This window comes from Choloepus didactylus, chromosome 6, assembly GCF_015220235.1.
Source record: "Choloepus didactylus isolate mChoDid1 chromosome 6, mChoDid1.pri, whole genome shotgun sequence".
Classification (NCBI taxonomy): domain Eukaryota; kingdom Metazoa; phylum Chordata; class Mammalia; order Pilosa; family Megalonychidae; genus Choloepus; species Choloepus didactylus.
The window spans coordinates 82,445,399-82,470,448 of NC_051312.1; the positions used below are offsets into that span (position 1 = coordinate 82,445,399).

The following is a 25,050-nucleotide window of genomic DNA, read 5'->3' on the forward strand; positions in this document are numbered from 1 at the left end:
ATATGGTAATGGTGGTGTGTTGGGTTGGATAGGAATACAAGAAAACATTAAATCATAAAACAGTGTAGAAACTGTCATAATAAAAGATGCACAATAGAGGCATCACCTGAAAAACCTAAGTCAATATACCTCAGAAAAAGAGTACAAGAAAGGGAGTAAGATATAAGTGCTGTTGGAAATCTTTTGCTACCACTCCTGGGTAGGAGGGCTCAAAACTGAATTTGATAAGTAGGCACAGTTTGACAGATTACACACAGGATGATTTTCATGACATTTGAAAAACCTACCACCATTTCCAAAACAGTCTTCCCTAAACTTGGCACTAGGCTCAGAGTCACGTGGGAGGTGAATAAGATATGGCCTAATGTTGAGGAGCTTCCAGTCTAGTGGATGTGGCTCCATTTAGCTGACATAACACAGCTAGGTATTTAGGACCCAGAAGAAGTCAAATAAATTGGTCTAGGTTTGCATGTCATTTATTATGTTTGTCCTAGATATCCTCAAAAGAATCTCAAAATATCCTATTAATTCAGTCAAGCTCTATTTAAGAGGAGCCCAATTAATTCCTAGTATACCTCATATTTTTCATTGAAGACTGCTTATCTTTTTTCTCTTGTAATTTGAAGTATAAATAATTCTAGATTGAGGTTATCATGCCCATTGAGCTTTAGCCTTCCACTGGCTCTTTTTTTCCAATCTTTGCCATTATTTGCAAATAAAATTATTCATTTCAATATTTTCATTATTTATGCATTTATTCAGCACACTTACTAAATGTAGGCTTCATGATGGTTATGTTAGGTGTTTTTGTTCCTCTAGTAGTTATAACAAGTATCTAGCATTGGGATATACTGAAGCCCATAAATTTGGGATAAGTTATAATAGTGTATGTTTTACTTTTGAAAACCTCAATTGTAATTTTCTAAGAGACCCAAGAAATAAGATCAGAGGTTAGATTATTTTAGGTGGAGTTTCAATTTTTAAATTACAAAGGGAAATTTGGATTATTATTTTTTTTTAGAATTTCTTAGAAGAATTTGGTTATCTGAATGGAGATACAATGAACACCACATAAATCTGCACAGCTTCAGAATTTCTTTGAAATGATCACCTGAAGCATGGCTTGGAAGTGCTTAAGTTAGAAGCTATTTTATTTCTGCAGGATTATGTATGTGGAGATAATAAGTGTTCTCCCAACAGTATATCCACTCTTCTGGTTCTCCCCCATGTTTCATTGGAAACCAGCCTGTCATGAATACTAATATTTACAAATACTTGTTGATTTCATAAGCCTAAGTTTGTATTTTGCATTTCATAAATAACTGTAAATATCAAAACTCTACTAAGATTGCATTCACTTTACAGATCTGAAACCTGAAGTTCAGATAGCTTCAATAGCTAACAAAGATGAACAAACATGTGATGAATAGGTTTGAACTCAAATCTTTGTATTCATCTTCATGCATTCTTGATGTAATTCATGTATTTACTTAGGTATAAAATGTGTATAATAGGTAACTACCACATAAGTTTAAGGGTCAAATTAGTTGTATTCATTTAGTATCTAGCATTTATTGTTTTCTAAAATGTAGTTATTTTTAGTTACCTCTGATTATTTTCTTAGAATGTTATTTTTAATTTGTCTTCTGTAAAGTCCAGAGGACTAGTGGAACCAATATGGGGGTTGCTGGATGTCATCTGGAAAAAGGCAAGTGGGAAACATTCTGGGTGTCCCATAGCAGATTCTATCAAAGCAGCTCTGCTTTGATTTGTTTTACATATTGGGCTAAAAAGGTTGGGAAACCACTACCTTACAATAAATTTTTAGAAGTGAAATGCCTATTGTGGAGTATAACAACATATTTAAGGACTTTTGGTAAACTGAGAATTGCCTTCAATGGATATTATGCCAAATAGACTTACCAGAATTGTATATAAAATACTTCCTTATCCCCATAACACTGGATTTTATACAAAAGTCTAAGTGCTTTTAATTCATGTGATTTCAGGTTGTTTATATGACTAAAGAGTTCATATTCGCACTCATCATGTCTGTTTTCAATAACTCTGAGGTCCAGCTTTTTCTTCTGATTGGGATCCCTGGCCTGGAACATGCCCACATCTGGATCTCCATCCCCATCTGCCTCATGTACCTGCTTGCCATCATGGGCAACTGCACCATTCTCTTTTTCATCAAGACAGAGCCCTCACTCCATGAGCCCATGTATTATTTCCCTGCCATGTTGGCTGTCTCCGACCTGGGCCTCTCTCTCTCCTCCCTTCCTACGATGCTGAAGATCTTTGTGTTCAATGCCATGGGAATTTCACCCAATACCTGCTTTGCTCAAGAATTCTTCATCCATGGATTCACTGTCATGGAATCCTCAGTGCTTCTAATTATGTCTTTGGATCACTTTCTTGCCATTCACAATCCCCTGAGATATAGTTCTATTCTCACCAGCCACAGGGTTCTTAAAATGGGACTGATTTTGACCATCAGGAGCATTCTCCTAGTGCTCCCGTTCCCCTTCATTCTAAGGAGATTAAAATACTGTCAGAAGAATCTCCTTTCTCACTCATACTGTCTTCATCAGGATACTCTGACAACAAGATTAATGTCATCTATGGCTTTTTTGTTGCTCTCTGTACCATGCTGGACTTGGCATTGATTGTTCTGTCATATATCTTAATCTAAAGGGTGGTACTTAGCATTGCATCCCTGGCAGAGGGGCTCAAGGCTCTCAACACCTGTGTTTCCCACATCTGTGCTGTGCTCATCTTCTATGTACCCATCATCACCCTGGCTGCCATGCACCATTTTGCCAAGCACAAAAACCCCCTTGTTTTGCTCCTTATTGCAGATATGTTCTTGTTGGTGCCACCCCTGATGAACCCCATCGTGTATTCTGTAAAGACCAGACAGATCTGGGAGAAAATCTTAGTGAAGTGGCTTCAAGTATGTGGGAAATAAGAAGTTGAATATTGAGGTGTTGAATTATCAATGCATAAGTACTTACTGGTCACCTATAATGCCATGGTGGTCACTACATAATGGAGGAGTGATGGCAGATCGTGAAAATGTAACCCAGAATTCATAATAAAGTTAGACGAATAATATCAAAGGAGAATGAAGAAATAAAGTGATATGATTCCTAGAGGTTTAATTAACATTTTAAGTAGAGTTAAAACAAAACAATATATAATGGAGCATTTGGGTTTGAGTCAGCTATTAAAGAAAGGTTAGCATTTGAACAGATTGAGATTATTATTCAATTAGAATTTATGAAAATATACAGGGTACAATCACTGTACTATTAAGAAAAGCACAATTAGTGGAGAAGGTGAGCCAAGAGCATATTGAGTACAGAGCAGCAACTGAGGATTAGCACAGCTAGAATAGAGAGGGTGATTTTGCAAATATTGAGTCATAATTTTGGATAGTATGATTGGATCACCATTTGGAATAAATAGAAAATCCTAAAAAAGCCTGAATTCAGGAGGTACTGGGAGTCAATATAGTCTGTACAACAAGCAACCTGACATCATGAATGTAATTTTGAGAACAATATGTCTGTCATCATGAACAAGAGGGATTGAATTTGAGAGTGATGAAAAAAGGGAAATCAGGAGGATATTCTTCAAATAAAACTGGTGTGAGGTGATGACTCTCTCAAGGGACAGGGATAGAAAGATCAAAAGCATTTAGGTTTTTTATTGGTTGATGCTACAAGAAAATCATGTAACTTCCAGGAAATTTATAAATTCTGCGAAGTTTCTAAAAAATAATTTTAAACTACCTATACTTCTACCATTTGTTTAGTAAATTCTCGATGCCTTTAAAAAATTCTTTTGGGTCCTCTAATTTTTTTTAAAATACATTTTATTTTTAGAACAGATTTAGAGTTTCATAAAATTTGTAAATATCAAGTTCCCATATACCTCACATTCAATTTCTCCTATTGATATCTTACATTGATATGATACATGTATCACAATTAACAAACCAATATTGATACATTGTTATTAACTAAAGTCCATACATTGTTCAGATATCCTTAGGCTTTACCTAATGTCCTTTTTCTGTTCCAGGGTCCTAACCAGCCCCTCACATTACACTACTCATCATATCTCCTTAGCCTCCTCCTGACTATGACAGTTACTCAGACATTCCATGTTTTTTATGATCTCTACAGTTCTGAGTCAGGTATTTTGCAGAATATCCATATATTGGGATATTTCTAATGTCTTTCTCGTTATTAGACTGAGGTTATAGGTTTTGAGGGTGAAGATCGTAAGAGGTAAATTGCCATCATCATACCACACCTACAGTGCATACTATCAACATGACTTCTCTCTGTTGATATTGACCTCAACTACCTGGCTGAATTTCTGTTTGTCAGGTTTCTCTGCTGTAAAATTACTCTCATCCCCCCACTTCCATATAGTACCCTTTGGTAAGAAGTCACTAAGTCCCACACTTAAGGAGTTGGGAGGTATGGTCCACTTCTATATAAATTCTTTGGAATTCTGTATGGGAAATTTCTCTCTTCTCCCCCATTTTTAAATTTATTCATTTATTTATATAAGCATGGGCTCATGAATATTTATTTTATACTTTGGGGTTAAAACCCAATACTACCTAATTTTGTTGTTCAAATTGTTCCAGCTTTGACTACCGGGAGCTCTTTCAGTTACCTTCTGTCTTTGACATAACCTCATCATTTGGGTGTTTTTGTTTTGTTCCATTTTGTTTTTAGCTCTTCATTACTTTCTGGTACTGAAAAAAGGCTCCAGGCACATTTTTTGCATTTCTTACCCCAATACTAGAATCAACCATTTCTCCATGGACTCCTGGTTCCTTTTATTGGAGAATGGTATTAGAAACCAAGATCTGGGCTCTAGGTGTCTAAAGTTTTTAAAAATTGTGTTCCTACAGAATTTAAAAAGTTGTCCACCTGGTTAATCTGTGAAAATCTCCCCATCTCAAGTTCCTTAACCTTAATCACATCTGCAAAAACCCTTCGGCTATGTAAGGTAACTTGTTAACAAGTTCCAGGAATGAAGAAGAGGACATATTCAGGGAGTATTATTCTGTATAACACAAATAAATGCATTTCCTCAATTAGCTTTCTAACAGCAACCAGCTTAAATATATTTCCTCTATTGATGCTTTGCTGACAGCCTCCTACCTCAGATATAACAGACTTATATCTCCGTTGTGTTTCCTTTCACTATGTACTGACTTCTACAACATAATCTACAATTATTAGCTTTCAGTGTTTTATAGGTTGTTTGCCTTTGCTGAATTATAAACTTTGAAAGGGATGCTTATGTATCTTATGTAGTTTTATCTTCCAACTGCACATACTTGGACAAAGAAGGGCTTAATAAAGATTTGTTGGTCAGTTGGTGAATTCATGAGTGGCCGAAAATCACCAGAACACATCATCCCTCAGGTAGCTCATTTCCTACTGCTACAACCAAGCCTAAAACAAAGACAGTGGTGTCTGCCAGAGCTCTGCTGTCTGCTTTGTAAAGGTCAGAGCACTTACCTCCCCTATTGCATCTCCCCACTAAAATCTATTCTTGCACCACAGTGCACTATCTCATTTAACTTTCCATGTCTAATCTGACACATAGTCCTAGAGAAATGGATTTCCCAACCATCTATCAGAGTTTTCCTAGTCTCTCCGTCTCTCCTTCTATAATCCTTATCCAAATCTCTGTCCTTTCACATTGTACTTTTCTTATGTCCTCTTTATTTTGCCCCCTGCTTCAATCTTACCCTCCAGTCTTTTCTCCATCTTGCAACCCTACTAACCTGTTAGGAAGGTATTAGTAAAAGCAAAACAGGTCATTTTATCCATTCTCTTAATAAACCGTTTATCTCCTACTATCCTTGGGGTAGAAAACCAAGTCCATGAAGAATATTTATGTACTGGTTGCTGCATCTTTCTTTGCCTCATCTCAGGTCAAGGGTCTAGAGACAACTGGACTCCTTTTACTATAGGCATGAAAACCCAGCACAGAATACACAGATAATAACCAAAGGACAAAATATTCTTACAAGCATGAAGGAGCCATAGTAACTGATGATAAGCCATGATTTGGCAGATAAAGGAAACAGAGCCCAGAAAAATGCAGTGACTTCCCCAAGGACACACTGTTGGGGACGATTAAGGTAGCACGTATAAAATCCACCCTCAGCGATGCCGGAGATATGCAACATGACCGCTAGGGCTGATATAACAACAGTTTAAGTTGCCCTCAGCCTTCTACGGAAGTGATAGCCGTTCGTGCCTAAGATTCACATCTAGAGTGCTAGCTTTACTATCCCAGCAACAGTAGCCACCAATCCTGTGCTAGCCTTACATCTGCCATCCGCCCTAGCAACAGCAGCAGCCAATCCTAGGCTGCCACCCGTTCGTACTAGCCACTCCCTCTACCTTAGGGTATATATACCCTGCCTCTTCAATAAAGTTTTACAGCTTGATCAGAAACCTGTCTTGCTGTCGTTGCTCGCGTCTCTTGTCCCATACCATTCCTCCCTCACAGGATTTGGAGCTTCCGTTGAACATCCCGCCGGCCGGGACAAACTGGCGCCCAACGTGGGGCTCGAAGTTCTGTGAGAGACGGAACGCCGCACTCAAGGAGAGAGGTACCTCACACTCACCGCACCCGGGATTGCCGCGAATAAACTCGGTCGCGAGACAGATCCGTTCAGCAGTCAAAGAAAGAAAGAAAACCACACCAGGGATCACCGCGGGGAAGCGCGCTCGCGAGACAGATCCGTTCACCAGTCGATCAGTGCCGGCGAAAGGAAAGAAGAAGAAAAGAAAGCAACAAAAGGTAAGCCCCCCCACCCTTATCATGGGACAAGGAATTGCCCAACACGAATTATATGTTAGTCAAGTTAAGCAATCACTCAAGGCACGAGGAACACGAGTTAAGAAAAAAGATCTCACGCGCTTTTTTAATTTTCTGTTGCAAACCTGCCCTTGGTTCCCTCAAGAAGGTACTATAGATCACCAGTGCTAGCTAAGAGTTGGAGATTGTTTAAAAGATTATTTTCGAACCTTTGGTCCTGAAAAGGTCCCGGTTACTGCCTTTTCTTATTGGAACCTAATTAATGAAATTCTAAAAGTCCACTCTTCAGCTCCAGACGTTCAAAACCTCTGTAAATTAGGAGAGGAAGCTTTGAGAGAGCACTCTCGCCCTGCCTCAGCATGCGGCTCAGTAATTATTAACATGCCTGAATATCCTTTAAACGAAAATTCTAACAGGGATAGGCCAAATACCCCAACCAGTCAAGTCAGTTTGTCACCCGATCAGTATGGAATCAAACCAAAGGCTAAAATTTCTCCCACTTTGGAGGGACCGGAGGTTAAAATTTCTCCCTCTTTAGAAAGCAACTCCCTTCCTCCATTCCGGCCACCCCCTTATGCACCCGATTTTTTCAAACCATATTCTCATTTTTATCCAGTCATGCCCTTATCTCAGTTTCATGCTTTAGAAGAAGCCACAGAAAATCTCCGGCTACACGCCGATAATTTTAGAGAAACTTTTAAACAGGAGCGGCAGCATACCGCCGATCTGCTCGCCGATCTCCGGTCAGCAACTCAAAGCATTGCAGCCCTTTCGCTTCCAGAAAATGCCCGCTCATCGCGCCTCCATTGTACTCGCCGCGCCTATGCTTTTCCGGTTACGCGTAGTCAGACTCGAGATTCTCAAAATGGCGTCGCCGGCTCCCAAAATGGCGCTGCCGGTTCTCAACATGGTGTCGCGGGTTCCAAAAATGGCGATTCTGGTAGCGATAGCGAGGAGAGTAATAAATTAGATTCCCCCGACTCTAGCGAAGGAGAGCAGGAGGAAGCTAGTTCCACCTCAACTGCTAAATATAAAAATCTTAGTCTAACATATCTAGAGAAATTAAAAAAGGCAGTGAGTGATTATGGCGCTACCGCTCCCTTCACGCTCGCCCTGCTGGAAAGCCTTAGTGAAAAGGAACTTATTCCTAACGATTGGTTCCAGCTAGCCAGAGCTGCCTTGTCTGGCGGTGATTTCCTGTTATGGAAATCTGATTATGAGGAGCATTGTAAAAAGTATGCCACCTGCAATGCCCGTAAGGCCACTTCTAAAACTTGGACCTTAAATAAATTTTTAGGTCAAAGTCCCTACCATCAAAGTGATAAGCAGGCTCAATTCCCCCCAGGTCTCTTAGCGCAAATACAAACGGCCGCGCTTAGAGCATGGAAAAAACTTCCACAAAAGGGCGCCACCACTGCCTCTCTTGCTAAATTAAGACAGGGGCCTGATGAGCCGTATACTGATTCCCTTAGCCGCCTGCAAAACATGGCTGAGCGCTTATTTGGGGCTAGCGAAAACGAAAGTGATTTTATTAAACACCTGGCCTATGAAAATGCTAACGCTGCCTGCCAAGCAGCAATCCGTCCCTTTCGTAATACTAGCCTTAATAATTACATAAAGCTTTGTTCTGGCATCGGGCCCACTCAAACCCTTGGAATAGCTATTGGCGCCGCTCTTCAAAATTTTGCAGCGCAGCACAAAAATTTCACGGCACAAGCAAAGCCTCCAACATGCTATAATTGTAAGCAACCTGGCCATTTCTCAAGCTAGTTTGCAAACAGGAGAAGCTTGGAAGCATGTTATTTCTCATTTACTACATTGCTTCGCTATTTTAGGCCAACCTAAAGTCATTAAAACAGACAATGGGCCTGGATATACTGGAAAAAATTTTCAAACCTTCTGTCAACAATTACAAATTAAGCATATCACAGGAATACCGTATAACCCCCAGGGGCAAGGAATGGTAGAACGAGCACATCGCACCTTAAAAAATGCCCTGTGCCGCTTAGACGAAAGCACTCTCAATCTCACCAAACAACGACCTCGAGACCTTTTACATCATGCTCTTTTTGTTCTTAACTTCCTAACTCTGGATGATGAAGGACAATCTGCAGCTGACAGACATTGGCATCCCAAAACGCAAATGCAACAAGCCACTGTTATGTGGCGTGACCCCTTAACGTCAGAATGGAATGGGCCTGACTCCGTGATTATTTGGGGACGAGGCTCTGCTTGCATATATGATCAAAAGAGGGAAGGTCCTCGCTGGCTTCCAGAACGGCTGATAAAACATATTAATTCTTCATTGCCGAAACAAACCCCTGAGACACTTCCTTCCCCTCCTCTTAATAATAACCTTTCCAGGGTAGAAGCCTCTCCCTGAGAAAAATGTCTTTCTTTTCTCTTCCAGCGCATCAATAACTCCTGCTATAACCCATCCGGAGACAACCAGTCCGCACACAACCGGAAGTGGAAAGAAGTCCTGCTTACAGGTTTATTCCATCACTAATCACATGAATTACCACTTGAATTACTATTGGCTTTTCTTAATTGGTCTTCTGGCTTTGCTGTTTGCAGCCGGATTAGCAACTGTTGCCCCAAAAGATTGGAATCTGTTAGAAAGATTCCTGCTTGCTATAGCATATTTGTGCATTGTAGGGTGTATTACTTTGCTAGCTTGTCTCCCTTAACAGGGAAGAACCTATAGCTTCTATTAGTATGGCTTTGTTATGCCTACTGCCATTTAAAGTTGCCGCCTTATATTTTCTCCTGCAAAGTGTGCATGCCACCTTCGGCAACTCCAACCCCCATCAGCCTTGGAAATGGACCTTAGCACGATGGGAAGATTCCACAGTTATACAAACCCAAGTTACAGCAGGATGCCCCTCCTTCCTTGTTTATGCCAGTGATCTAATTAAATGTTCAGACGGCACACCATGCCTTAACAAAGCCCAATATTACATGTGCCCGGCCTCCAACCCCAGAAAACAATATTGCAATACTCCCAACCAGTACTATTGTGCATATTGGGGATGTGAAACATTAGCTACTAATTGGAAACCTTCCGCCCCTGATCACTACCTAACTTTAAAATGGTCCCCCCTTGGCTGCACACTCGGTAAACGCACCACCTTATCTACATTTGGTGACTCAAACTGTGAAAAATTAAATCTCACCGTACAACTCCCCACTGATAACTCTTGGTTAAACGGTCGGACATGGGGCTTTAGAATCTACTTATTTTCATCAACCGACCCAGGAAGCCTTATTCTAATAAAGAAGGAAGCAGTACAGCAAAAACCTTCTGCCATTGGACCAAATGTAGTGCTCGTGCCTCCAGCTACCCCTCCTATCCCGAGCACGCCCAGTACAAATCTTTCCAAAATTCACCCCACTACTCCCCCTTTTATTAGCATTCCAATATTGTCGTCCTCAAGCCTGTCCATATCATTTGACAGCCCGCTTTGGCCACTACTCCAAGCCACTTTTTTCTCTCTAAACTCCTCCCAGCCTAATTTTACTCGTAGTTGTTGGCTGTGTTTCTCTGCCAAGCCTCCTTATTATGATGCTATAGCTCTTAATGTTACATTTAATACTTCTAATGAAGACAATCCTTCCCAATGCCCTTGGAATGCAAGAAAAATAGGTCTCACTATGCAATCCGTTCTTCACTCTGGGCATTGTATTGGTAATATTTCTGCCTCCTTAAAAACAGTCTGTGCACAGTCGTCCTCTCCATCGCCTGGTAAATTCTATATCCCCCCAACAGGGGCAAAATGGCTGTGCTCTTCTACGGGGCTTACTCCTTGCGTATCAGCAAAAGCCCTAACTGAAACAGGGGAAATGTGCCTCTTAGTGGCTGTGTTACCCCATGTCCTCTTTCATACAGAGGAAGACCTTTATCACCACTTGGTCACGCAGTCTCCAGCCATGCTAAGAAAGAAAAGAGAACTTGTTACGGTTGTTACTATTGCTTCTCTTTTAGGTATTACTGGCCTAGGCACCGGAATTGCCTCTATCGTTCTCCAAAACCAAGGCTTCTCCCACCTAAGAGCTGCTATAGACGAAGATTTAGCCCGCATTGAAACCTCCATTACCCATCTTGAAAAATCCCTTACGTCCCTATCGGAGGTTGTTCTCCAAAACAGGAGAGGCTTAGATCTGCTTTTCCTTAAGCAAGGAGGGCTTTGTGCTGCGCTAGGTGAGGAATGTTGCTTTTACGCTGACCATTCTGGCATAGTTAAGGATTCCATGACCAAACTTAGGGAAGGAATTGAAAATCGCAAACGTGAGCGAGAAACCCAAGGAGGTATCTCCTGGGGGCTTAATGGAATCCTCCCATACCTCCTTCCTATACTAGGCCCCTTAATAACCATAATCCTTATAATATCTTTTGCTCCTTGGGCCATAAAAAGAATAATACAGCTAGTTAAGAATCAAATTGACTCTGCCCTAAGCAAGCCTATTCAAGTGCATTATCACCGGCTTCACCTCGCTGACCAGGGTTTGGATCCAGATCATCTGACTGCTACCCACCCTTACGGGTAAGAAACCCCCTCCTACGGGAGCAGCATATAACTCGAAAGTATGCTTCTAGCGTATGCTATGATTGGTACCGCTGGGTGCGAGGCAAAGCACTGCAAAGGAGGGCCAAAGCAACTAAAGGCCATTTTCGAGCTCCTTGAGAAATATGCCTCATTTGCATAGGGGTTTTGCTCTGCCAAAAACTCCCCTCCCCAGAAAAACAGAGCCACAAACAACTTGGGGAATGAGGCCTCTATTTCCCCCAGCAGGTTAATGCCAAAAGAGTGCTCGATCAGCATTCTTCCTCCATCCTTTTGAAAAACAAAGGGAGGAGATGTTGGGGACGATTAAGGTAGCACGTATAAAATCCACCCTCAGCGATGCCGGAGATATGCAACATGACCGCTAGGGCTGATATAACAACAGTTTAAGTTGCCCTCAGCCTTCTACGGAAGTGATAGCCGTTCGTGCCTAAGATTCACATCTAGAGTGCTAGCTTTACTATCCCAGCAACAGTAGCCACCAATCCTGTGCTAGCCTTACATCTGCCATCCGCCCTAGCAACAGCAGCAGCCAATCCTAGGCTGCCACCCGTTCGTACTAGCCACTCCCTCTACCTTAGGGTATATATACCCTGCCTCTTCAATAAAGTTTTGCAGCTTGATCAGAAACCTGTCTTGCTGTCGTTGCTCGCGTCTCTTGTCCCATACCATTCCTCCCTCACAGGATTTGGAGCTTCCGTTGAACGTCCCGCCGGCCGGGACAACACACAACTAATATATCTGAAATAGTTAAAAAAGGAGATTACAAAATGTCCATATGTTTACCTATTTTGACTCTTATGACAACCCACTAAAATGGATAATATTAGAAACCAAAGAAAATTCTAAGATGGAAATCAAAGGGAACAGTTAGAAGAAGGGAGAAAAATAACTTTTTCTGGTTCAGAGAAATTTCCAAACCTGAACTACTTCCCTAGGCCTCATGGGGTTGGCCCTGGGTATGGGAGCTGGAGAATAAAACCATTTTTAATGATACAGGGGAGGTATTGGGATTGCAGTCTCTAATCCAGTGGTCATACTGGTTGGAAGAATTAAAATCTTGAATGGATTAACTTTGTGCTCTGGAGAGAGGAGGTCATCTATCCATACTGTCTGCACTTCTTTGAAGACGTATTATTTGCAACATTCTTTATCAAATATATTAAGTGCAGTATATCTCATCTAATCTTTATATAATTATCTGAAGTAGATGTTACTCTAGTTGCAAATTTTCAGTTCATTGAAACTAAGTAATTGCTAAAATTATAGGTGATTGGGGGAAAACTGGACTGAGGTTATCTGGGGCTACTGCTTTTGTTCTAAAGCCCTGCACTACATTGTGCCAGGAGATAAAGACAGAATCAAACAAACAAAAGGAAATGAAATAAAGAGAGAAAATTAGTCTTTGCAGGTGATACTGGATAGATCAGAAATATATACTGGCAAGTCTTCCTGGACCATGTTTTGTTGATCCATATAAATGTGGATTGTTCAAAAAAATTTCAACTAGTTCTCAACATTTACAAAATCATGAGATTTCACATAATATTTTGGAAATTTATTTTCTCTTTAAACATTAACACATTTTATAATATCAGCCTAGCATTCTAGAACTGAATAGCCATGCCTCTCAAGTTAGAGCTTTCCACATACCATCATCCCTCCCAACTTGTTATCAGTCTTGCACAAGTTTTCCTTCACTCATTTACCATCTTGTGCAGCCTCTCCATTGATTTGGGTTTCTGACTCCAGCTTAGCATTTCTGGGAGAGAGGTAAAGTGAGTAGACTTGCCTTACTGTAAGTTCGATACAGGTTCCCAAGTCATTAATTTATTCCTACATCCCAGACCTCTTCTCTACACATTAGACAAACATATCTACCTGCCTCCTTGCCTACTTGACTCTACATTTTAATAAAAATAGTAATAATATCTCACAATCACTCCTCACTTATTAAGTATCATTTAGTATGCTAAATGCTTTATAAGCATTATCTCATTTATTCCTTAAAGTAACCCAGTAGTAAGGTTTATTTATCTATATTTGACAGCTAAGAAAGAAGATTGCAAAGGTAAATAAACTTTCCTGGGACACACAGCTAGTAAGCAGTATAACCTGGATTCAACTGAGGTTGTTCCTATTTCAGAGACTGCATTCTTAACTGGTTCATTCTTTCCATTGGGATATTATCCACATATCTAGAATGTACTACCTCCAAAACACAATTAATTCCTCCCTTTAAGTCTGTTCCTCAAAAAGTATTCCTTATCTCAGTAATTAGCAGTCTCAAGACATTAGTTGTTCAAAATAGAAACCAAGGGGAGGCGGGGCAAGATGGTGGAGTGGTGAGGAGCAGAATTTCGTCTCTCCCGTAGAGCAGCTGGCAGTTACCCAAGAACTATATGAAACAATGTTTTCGGGATCTCCAGTAACCAGTCACACATTGGACACAAGTTTGGAATTGGAGGAAAAGCAGAGATCACAGCGAACATTGTAAGTTTCCCGGACCAGGGGTCTGGCACCCCTCCCCACCCAGACCTCACAGACTGTCCTGCTGCAGGCTCCCTGAAAGGGGGGGGGAGGGACAAAAAACAGCAATCTGCTGTGGGCAAGAAGGGAGGCTCAAACCAGCCTCAACTGCAGAATTAATTAACAAATTAATTAACTAACTTTGGGAGCTGGGGTGCTAAAGAAGGGCTGGGCTCCAAGAAGTGGGGGCACCTAAAAGCGGGCACCCATTCCCAGACTCCAAAAAAGCCATTTTTTTCCCTTACATTTTGTCCCTTCTGGCTTCTCCCTGATCCCTTATCTTTTTGCATTTCAATAGTCCCCTGCAGGGGTGGAACTGAAGCAGTTGGAGAGTAATTATCAGACAATAGCCCAAAGCATATCTTTAAATGCTCTATTCTGACACTGACAAAACTTCCAGGCTGGGGAAAAACGTTTAAAAGAGACTTTTTTTTTTCCTTTTTTCCTTTTTTCTTTTTCTTGATTTCTTTTCTACTTTTTTTTTTTTTTTTTTTTAATCTAAAAGTCATATATGTGGATATTTTCTATCGGAAAGCCCAGGTTGAGGGACTAGGCTGGGCTTGAGGGGAGACAGAGTACCTACAGTGTCTTTGAGTTCCCTATTCACTACTGAAGGCCTCCACCCCCATCTTTAATTGGCAACTCAGACTGACCAAGGAATCTACCTGGAGAGGCCCCAAAGAGGAGAGAGGAGAAGGGAATAGTGCCCCTGAGAGACAACTGGAATTCTGAGGATTGGGAGAGTGGAGGGAGGCCCAGCTCAACTGGCAGTCCTCCTTCTGGGAATTCAGACCCCAGGGGCTGGAATTCAGATTCCAGCTTCAGTCAGCCACGCCCCTGACAGGATCAGAGTCACCAGGAGAACTAAAGGCTCCATACCTCCTTACACTGGTGGGGGAGCTGTGGGCTGGCCAGCGCCACCTGCTGGACAGGAGAGGAAAAGCACCAATTCTAAAGGCCTCATAGGAGGGTCTCATTCTCAGGAAAACTCCATACCCTCCCAATGAGACCTGGGCCTCACTAGACTGGGAAAATCTGACTAGGGTCGACCACATCTGAGGAGACCCACTCACAAAAAGGTTACATAGAGGCAGAGCAAGAAACAGAAAAAACAAGAGGGGAAAAATTCCGATCAACTAAATAGAACCTAAGTTAGAGGTCTAGAATAAGTTGAACTGAATAACAGAGGCCAGAAAACAAAGCCAACCAACAAGAAAACCACTAAGTAAAAGACAGAAAACAAGCTCCAAAATAAACTAATCAAGAGAATCAGATGCCTAGACAACTTAAGATAACAAGCCATACCAGGAAACACGAAAACATGGACCAGACAAAGGAACAAACTAATAGCTCAGCTGAGACACAGGAGTGGAGGCAACTAATGCTAAATAAATTTGATGAAATGAAGGAAGAGATAGCAAAAGAGCTGAAGGATATAAAGAAGACACTGGCTGACCATAAAGAAGAATTCATAAACTTAAAAAAACAAATGGCAGAACTCATGGGAATGAAGGCCACAATGGAGGAGATGAAAAACACAATGGATGGACACAACAGTAGATTTGAACAGGCAGAAGAAAGGATCAGTGAACTGGAAGACAGGTCATTCGAATTCATACACACAAAAGAACAGATGGTGAAAAAAATGGAAAAATATGAGCAGGGTCTTAGGGAGCTGAGTGACAACATGAAACACACAAATATACATATTATGGGTATCCCAGAAGGAGAAGAAAGGGGAAAAGGGGCAGAAAGAGTAATAGAAGACATATTCACTGAAAATTTCCCAACTCTTAAAAAAGACAGAAAATTAGAGATTCAAGAAGTACAATGTACCCCAAATAGAATAGATCCCAATAGACCTACTCCAAGACACTTACTGGTCAGATTGTCCAATGTCAAAGACAAAGAGAGGATTCTGAAAGCAGCAAGAGAAAAGCAATCCATCACGTACAAGGGAAAGTCAATAAGACTATGTACAGATTTCTCTGCAGAAACCATGGAGGCAAGAAGACAGTGGCATGATATATTTAAGATACTGAAAGAGAAAAACTGCCAACCAAGAATTCTATATCCAGCAAAACTTTCCTTCAAAAATGAGGGAGAGATTAAAACATTTTCAGACAAACAGACACTGAGAGAGTTTGTGAATAAGAGACCGGCACTACAAGAAATACTAAAGGCAGTGCTACAGGCTGATAGGAAAAGACAGGAGAGAGAGAGTTGGAGAAGAGTGCAGAAATGAAGATTATCAGGAAAGGTAAAATGAGAGGAAAAAATAAGATATGACATATAAATTCCAAAAAACAAAATGGTAGTAGAAAGTACTGCCCTTACAGTAATAACACTAAATGTAAATGGATTAAACTCCCCAATAAAAAGACACAGACTGGCAGAATGGATTAAAAAACAGGACCCATCCATATGCTGTCTACAAGAAACTCACTTTAAACACAAGGACAAACATAGACTGAAAGTGAAAGCTTGGAAAAAGATATTTCATGCAAACAACAACCAGAAAAAAGCGGGAGTAGCTATATTAATATCAGACAAGTTAGACTTCAAAAGCAAAACAATTAAAAGAGACAAAGAAGGACACTATATATTAATAAAAGGGTCAATTCATCAAGAAAACATAACAGTCATAAATATTTATGCACCAAACCAGAATGCCCCAAAATTCATGAGGCAAACACTGCGATCACTGAAAGGAGAAATAGATACCTCTACAATAATAGTTGGAGACTTCAATACACCACTGTCATCAATGGATAGAACATCGAGACAGAGGATCACTAAAGAAACAGAGATGTTGAATTGTATGATAAATGAACTAGACTTGACAGACATCTATAGAACACTACATCCAACAACAGCAGGATACACTTTTTTCTCAAGTGCTCATGGAATATTCTCTAGGATAGACTACATGTTGGGTCACAAAGCAAGTCTCAATGAATTTAAAAATATTGATATTATACAAAACACTTTCTCAGAGCACAATGGAATGAAGTTGAAAATAAAAAAAAGGTAGAAGGTCAGAAAATTCACAAACATATGGAGGCTAAACAGCACCCTCTTAGAAAACCAGTGGGTAAAGGAAGTGGGTAAAGGAAGAAATTACAAGAGAAATAAATAAAATAAATAAAAAAATAAAAAAATAAAAAAGTAAATACCTCAAGGCAAATGACAATGAAAACACAACTTATCAAAACTTATGGGATGCAGCAAAGGCGGTGCTGAGAGGGAAATTTATTGCCCTAGATGCCTATATTAAAGGAGAAGAGAGAGCAAAAATTGAAGAGTTAACTGCTCAGCTGGAGGAATTAGAGAAAGAACAGCAAACTAACCCCAAAGCAAGCAGAAGGTAAGAAATAACAAAGATTAGAGCAGAAATAAATGCAATTGAGAACAGGAAAACAATAGAGAGAATTAACAAAACCAGAAGTTGGTTCTTTGAGAAAATCAATAAAATAGATGGACCACAGGCTAGGCTAACAAAAAAAAAAAAAAGAGAGAGCAGATGCAAATAAATGCAATCAGAAATGGGAAAGGAAATATAACTACCGACCATGCAGAAATTAAGGAGATAATCACAAGATACTATGAGCAACTATATGCTAATAAACTAGACAACTTAGATGAAATGGACAACTTCCTAGAAAAGCATAAACAACCAACATTAACTCAAGAAGAAATAGATGACCTCAACAAACAAATCACAAGTAAAGAGATTGAGTCAGTCATCAAAAAGCTCCCAAAAAGGAAAAGCCCAGGACCATATGGTTTCACATGTGAATTCTACCAAGCATTCAAGAACGAGTTAGTACCAATCCTGCTCAATCTCTTCAAAAAAATTGAAGAAGAGGGAAAGCTACCTAACTCTTTCTATGAAGCCATCATCACCCAAATACCAAAACCAGGCAAAGATACTACAAAAAAAGAAAATTATAGACCAATTTCTTTAATGAATATAGATGCAAAAATCCTCAACAAAATACTCGCAAATCAAATCCAGCAGCACAGTAAAAGAATTATACACCACGACCAGGTGGGATTTATTCCAGGTATGCAAGGCTGGTTCAACACAAGAAAATCAATTAATGTAATACACCACATCAATAAATCAAAGCAGAAGAACCACATGATCATCTCGATTGATGCAGAAAAGGCATTTGACAAAATTCAACATCCTTTCCTGATGAAAACACTTCAAAGGATAGGAATAGAAGGGAACTTTTTCAATATGATAAAGGCAATATATGAAAAACCCACAGCTAACATCACACTCAATGGGGAGAGACTGAAAGCTTTTCCTCTAAGATCAGGAACAAGACAGGGATACCCACTATCACCGTTGCTATTCAACATTGTGCTGGAAGCTCTAGCTAGAGCAATTAGGCAAGAAAAAGAAATAAAAGGCATCCAAATTGGAGAGGAAGAAGTAAAACTTTCACTATTTGCAGATGACATGATTCTATATGTAGGAAATCCAGAAAAATCTACAGCAAAGCTACTACAACTAGTCAATGAATACAGCAAAGTAGCAGGCTACAAGATCAACATGCAAAAATCTGTAGTGTTCCTATACACAAGTAATGTGCAACAAGAGGAGGAAATCAAGAAAAAAATCCCATTTACAATAGCAACCAAAAGAATCAAGTATTTAGGAATAAACTTAACCAAGGACACAAAAGACCTTTACATAGAAAACTATAAGAAACTGCTAAAAGAAATTGAACAAGACCTGAAGAAATGGAAGAACATACCATGTTCATGGATTGGAAGACTAAATATAGTTAAGATGGCAATTTTACCTAAACTGATTTACGGATTCAATGCAATACCGATTCAAATCCCAACAACTTAATTTACAGAAATAGAAAAACCAATAACTAAATTTATTTGGAAGGGTAAGATGCCCCAAACAGCCAAAAATGTCTTGAGAAAGAGGAATGAAGTGGGAGGTCTCACACTACCTGACTTTGAAGCATATTACAAAGCTACAGTGCTCAAAACAGCATGGTACAGGCATAAGGACAGATATACTGATCAATGGAATCAAATTGAGTGTTCAGAAGTAGACCCTCACATCTATGGACAACAGATCTTTGATAAGGCAGTGAAGCCGAAGCAACTGGGAAAGCGCAGTCTGTTCAATAAATGGTGTTTGGAGAACTGGATATCCATTTCCAAAAGAATGAAAGGGGATGTCCATCTCACACCTTATACCAAAATTAACTGAAAGTGGATCAAAGACCTAAAGATTAGCACCAAGACCATAAAACTCTTAGAAGAAAATGTAGGGCAATATCTTCAAGATCTTGTGAAAGGAGGTGGTTTCTTAGACCTCACACCCAAAGCACGAGCTACCAAAGAACAAATAGAGAAATGGGATCTCCTCAAAATTAAACACTTTTGTACATCAAAGGACTTTGTCAGAAAAGTCAAAAGGCAACCTACACAATGGGAGATGATATTTGGAAACCACATATCAGATAAGGGTTTAATATCCCGAATATATAAAGGAATCCTGCATCTCAATAACAGAAAGACAAACAATCCAATTAAAAAATGGGCAAAAGACATGAACAGACATTTTTCTGAAGAGGAAATACAAATGGCTCAAAAGCATATGAAAAAATGCTCAACTTCACTGGCTGTTAAGGAAATGCAAATCAAAACCACAATGAGATATCATCTCACACCTACCAGAATGGCCATTATCCAAAAAACAGAAAATGACAAGTGTTGGAGAGGATGTGGAGAAAGAGGCACACTTTTTCATTGTTGGTGGGAATGTAGAATGGTGCAACCACTCTGGAAGACAGTGTGGAGGTTCCTCAGGAAGCTAAATATAGATTTGCCATATGACCCAGCTATTCCATTGCTGGGTATATACTCAGAGGAACTGAAACTTAAGACACAAACAGACATTTGGAAACCAATGTTTATTGCAGCATTATTCACAATTGCCAAGAGATGGAAACAGCCCAAATGTCCATCAAAGGACGAGTGGATAAACAAACTGTGGTATATACACATGATGGAATATTATACAGCTGTAAGACAGAACAAAGACATGGATCATGTAATAATGTGGATGAACCTTGAGGACATTATGTTGAGTGAAGTTAGCCAGAAACAAAAGGACAGATTCTGTATGGTCTCACTAATATGAACAGACATTAATGAACAAACTTTGGGAGTTAAAAGCTGACAACACAGGCAACCAGGAGATAGAAAGAGGGCAGAGATCAGCCATTTGATGCTGAAGGACTACAGAATGTTTAGGATTGATTGCATAGATCCAGAAATAGATAGCATAATACTGTGTGATGGTAGCACAGTATTGTAAGTACACTGAACAAAGATGTCTGTGAGTAAAGCTGAAAGAGGTGGGATAGGAGAATGTATGACACCAGAGGTAAAGATAGATGATAAAGACTGGGACTGTATAACGTGGCAAAAACTGGAGTGGCCAATGACTGTTACTAAATATACAAATATAAAAATGTTTTTGCATGTGCGAAAGCAAATGAATGTCAACCATGTAGAAATTTGAAAAAGGGATGGTATTCAGGAAAAAACATAATCAAAGCAAACTGGAGTCTATGGTCAACAGTAACATTGTAATATACCTCCATTAAATGTAACAAAGGCAATACGCCAATGCTAAATGTGTATGAGAAGGGGATATAGGGGAGAAATATGGGATTCTTGGTAGTGGTGTTATTTGCTGTCCTTAGTAGTATATTGTATTGTATGACATGTTATTTTTCTTTTTATCATTTTTTCTTATTGCTAAAAAAAAAAAAATAAAAAAAATAAAAACAATTTTTCTTGTAGTAATCAGTATGTTCAAATGCTGTTTGTGGTGATAAATGTACAACTTTATGATGATACCATGAACAACTGATTGTACACTGTGGATAAATGTATGGTATGTGAATATAACTCTATAAAATTGTAGGAAAATATATATATAGGAGTAAAAGTGTTGGAGAAAACATGGTGAGAGGGATGATGCCTCACTAATATGGACTAACTATAATGTGTAAACTCAGAATTGAATTTTAGAACATAGCCTAACGTGGACACAATAATTGTAATAGTCCCTAGATTGTAAGCTCTTACAACAGTTAACTCTATCCCTGAATTGTAAGGCCTATCTCTAAACTTTAAGATGCTGATCCCCTAGCGTATGTTGTCACAGACATTGGGACTGGCGGTTTGATGTGCTGAGCCCTCAAGCATGGGACTTGCCCTTATGAAGCTCATTACCACAAAGGAAAGTCTAAAGTTGTATGTAATGGTGCCTGAGAGTCTCCTCCTGAGTGCCTCTTTGTTGCTCAGATGTGGCCCTCTCTCTCTCTAACTGAGCCATCTCAACAGGTAGACTCACTGCCCTCCCCTCTACGTGGGACCCGACTCCCAGGGTTGTGGATCTCCCTGGCAACGCAGAGTATGACTCCCATGGATGAGTGTGGACCCAGCATCGTGGGACTGAGAGTATCTTCTTGACCAAAAGGGGGATGCAAAGAGAGACGATATAGTTTCAGTGGCTGAGAGATTCCAAATGGAGTCGAGAGGTCACTCTGGTGGACATTCTTATGCACTATATAGATAACACCTCTTAGGCTTTAATGTATTGGAATAGCTAGAAGTAAATACCTGAAACTACCAAACCCCAACCCAGTAGTCTGGACTCCTGGAGACAATTATATAATAATGTAGATTACAAGGGGTGACAGTGTGATTGTGAAGACCTTGTGGATCACACCCCCTTTATCTAGTGTATGGATGAGTAGAAAAATGGGGATAAAAACTAAAGGACAAATGGGGTGGGATGGGGGGATGATTTGGGTGTTCTTTTTTCACTTTTATTTTTTCTTCTTGTTCTGGTTCTTTCTGATGTAAGGAAAATGTTCAGAGATAGACTGTGGTGATGAACGCATAACTATGTTATCATACTGTGGACAGTGGATTGTATATCATGGATGATTGTATGGTGTGTGAATGTATTTCAATAAAACTGAATTTAATTAAAAAAAAGAAAATAGAAACCAGGGAATCATCATTCCTTCATCCCTGCTATTCAGTCCACACATACAATAAATATCCAATCCTGAAAATTATTCCTTCTAAATATTCTATAATTCTATTTACTTCTCTCCTTGATTCTACTGTGGTACTAGTTCATGGCTACATCTCTGAACTGTTATAAAACCTTCCTACTTGTTCTTCCTTTATCAAATCTTCCCTAATCCATTCCCTATGTCACAGCCAGACAGAACATATAAACATGCAAATGTGATAATGTTACTCCCCTGGGTAACCACTTCATTGGCTCCCATTATACTAAAGGTACACGTCCTGTACTTTGGCTTGACCTACACACCTCATCAGTCAGATTTTTGCTTAATTCACACTCTAGTCTCCTGCCACTCATTCTTCCTACTAGTACTTGGGTCTTAGCTCAATTCTATAAATACTTTATATCATAATATCCATCCTTCCATCCATTTGTTCATTGAAGCAATTAGGGAGGGAAATATAATGTAAGGTGTATCTGGAGAAATAAATAAAGGCCAAAACCTACAGGCTCTTCAAAATAGCATTTTTTTCCTAACACTAATGGAAGGATATTGATGTTACAAACAGAATGACACAGATTTGAATTTTAGAAGTAAGAAAAGGAAGAGTAAGAGAACAATGGGTAAAATATAGAGCTATAGTAATAATCTAGGTGATGCAATGGTAGCTTGCACCAAGGTAGAGTAATAAAGAGGTAGATCTGAGATGTATTTAATTGACAAAAGCAATAGCTGTTACTAATGGATTGACTATTGCAGGCAGTGGAAATGGCAGGGTCAGGATTAATGACTAGAAGGATGATTGTGCCATTACTAGAGGGAGAAAAATGAATTCCATTTTAATTCTACTGGATTGAGGTGCCCAGTAGCTCTGTTTGAGGGTCCCTCTATTTGCTTTCCCCTCTGCATAGAATCCCTCACCACCTAATCCACAATATTCATTCACATAAGAGAAAATGGACAGAGTCCACCTTGCTCAGCACATGGAACAATGCCTAACACATGGGAAGTACACACTAAATATGTCATGAAAAGTGATACAGCAATGAAATAAGGTATGTAGCTATCGTTGGTGTCTGAAATTAGTGCTTAATAATAATTCTAGGATATGCATTTGAATTTCTAGGGAAATATCTACTCCTTTCAGAAAACCAAAAAATACCAAGAAATGACTTTTATTTATAAGTTATAGGAGGGAACTATTCTCTTTCACCTTGTTATTTTTATATCTTAATAAAGGGAGCATCAGTTACAACAGTTCTCAAATATTTTGGTATTAGGATCCCTTTAAACTCTTAAAACCCAAAGATATTTCATTTCTGCAGGTTATATCTATTGATATTTGTGATATTAAAAATTGAAACTGGAAAACATTATTAATTGAAATAAAACAATAAACCCATTGCATATTAACTTAAATAGCACATTTTTAAATATGAGACAGAACAAGTAAAAAAACCATGTGACCTAGCCTTAAAATTTCACAGTTACTTCTACAATGATGACTTTGAGGCAGTTAAAAAGTCCATTTATAAGGGGAGAAGAAATAGACTCCATCTGTGGGTGGGGAAATGACAAGATTCTAGAAGAGCAGGTAAAATTCAAAATAGTTCTGTGGTAATTTTTGGAAAACACAATCTGCCACATCATATTACATAGTGATATTTTCCTCACCAGGGTGAGAGTTTTGTAAGAGCTGTGACTGTATCTTGTTTATTCCTGGGTAAATAAATAAAACTCTCCTCCATTTTATGCATGCTAGATAGTATAAAAAGAGAGGAATGAGGCACATTTAAGGAAATTCTGCCTCCAAGACTAGTCCCAGCTAGTAACAAAAGGCTCGGGTCACCCGATCTCGGATCTGCTTGGTCTTCACACTGTAGACAATGGGGTTCATCAGGGGAGGGACGAGAAGATACACGAAGCCCATGACCACCTGGACCAGATGGGGTGCCTGCTTCCCAAAGCGGTGGATGATGGACAAGCCAATCATGGGAGTGTAGAAGAGGAATATGGCACAGATGTGGGAGACACAGGTGTTAAGAGCTTGAATTTCTCAGACCTGGAGGTGATGGACAGTACAGTGTGCAGAATCAGGGCGTAGGAGAAGAGGATGAGCAGAGAGTCTATACCCACAGTGGAAACAATGACAAACATGCCATAGATATTGTTGGCCTTGATGTCAGCACAGGCCAATTTCATCACTTCTTGATGGAGACAGTAGGGATGTGAGAGGACAGTGGAACCACAGTAGGGGAATCTCTTGAGCATAAAAGGCAATGGGAAAATGAGTGCTACACTGCGGCCCAAGGACGCCAGGCGAATCCTGCCAATGACTGTGTTGCTTAGGATGGAAGCATAGTGCAAGGGGCGGCAAATGGCCACAAAGCGGTCAAAGGCCATGGACAGTAGCACAGAAGACTCCAGGAAGGATAAGCAGTGAATGAAAAAGAGCTGGGCAAAACAGGCATCATGTCGAATCTCTCGTGCTCCAACCCAAAAGATAGCCAGCACCGTAGAGAGGGTGCACAGGGACAGACCCAGGTCAGTCAGAGCCAGCATGCAGAGGAAGAGGTACATAGGCTCATGGAGCAAGGGCTCTGTTTTAATGATGAAAAGAATCATGCAGTTGCCCAGGATGGAAACCAGGTACGTGACACACAGTAGGATGGAGATCCAGAAGGGAATGTGCTCCAGACCCGGAATGCCACTCAGCAGGAAGGTAGAGGGAATGCTGCTGCTGTTGTTTCCCAGGGATTCCAGTGTCATTGTGTGGGGAAGGAAGAGGGAGTTGGATTCCCTCCAGAATCCTAAAAAGGATAGAGTAAATGTTATTGATTGTATCGGGGCAGAAATTAACTGGGGGAAAAAAAAAGAATCAAGACAACCAAGAACTATGCAACTTCTCCAGAGGTTATTGCACCCTGGTCCCTGGCTTCCTGTCACCAATTTTTTAGGGGTCAATTTTCATACTCTTATACTGCCAAAAGAAA

General features: G+C 39.9%; 1 protein-coding gene and 1 pseudogene across 1 annotated transcript; one reads left to right on the plus strand and one right to left on the minus strand.

Moving 5' to 3' along the window:
* The first annotated feature begins 2,048 nt into the window (after positions 1–2,048).
* LOC119537970 lies at positions 2,049–2,971 on the plus strand (annotated as a pseudogene).
* Positions 2,972–23,882: 20,911 nt separating this feature from the next.
* Positions 23,883–24,826, minus strand: LOC119538042 (olfactory receptor 51G2-like). The gene is given in 2 exon segments (XM_037840741.1): positions 23,883–24,103; positions 24,106–24,826. Coding segments are annotated over 2 exon segments (942 nt in total).
* Between the last annotated feature and the right edge of the window lie 224 nt (positions 24,827–25,050).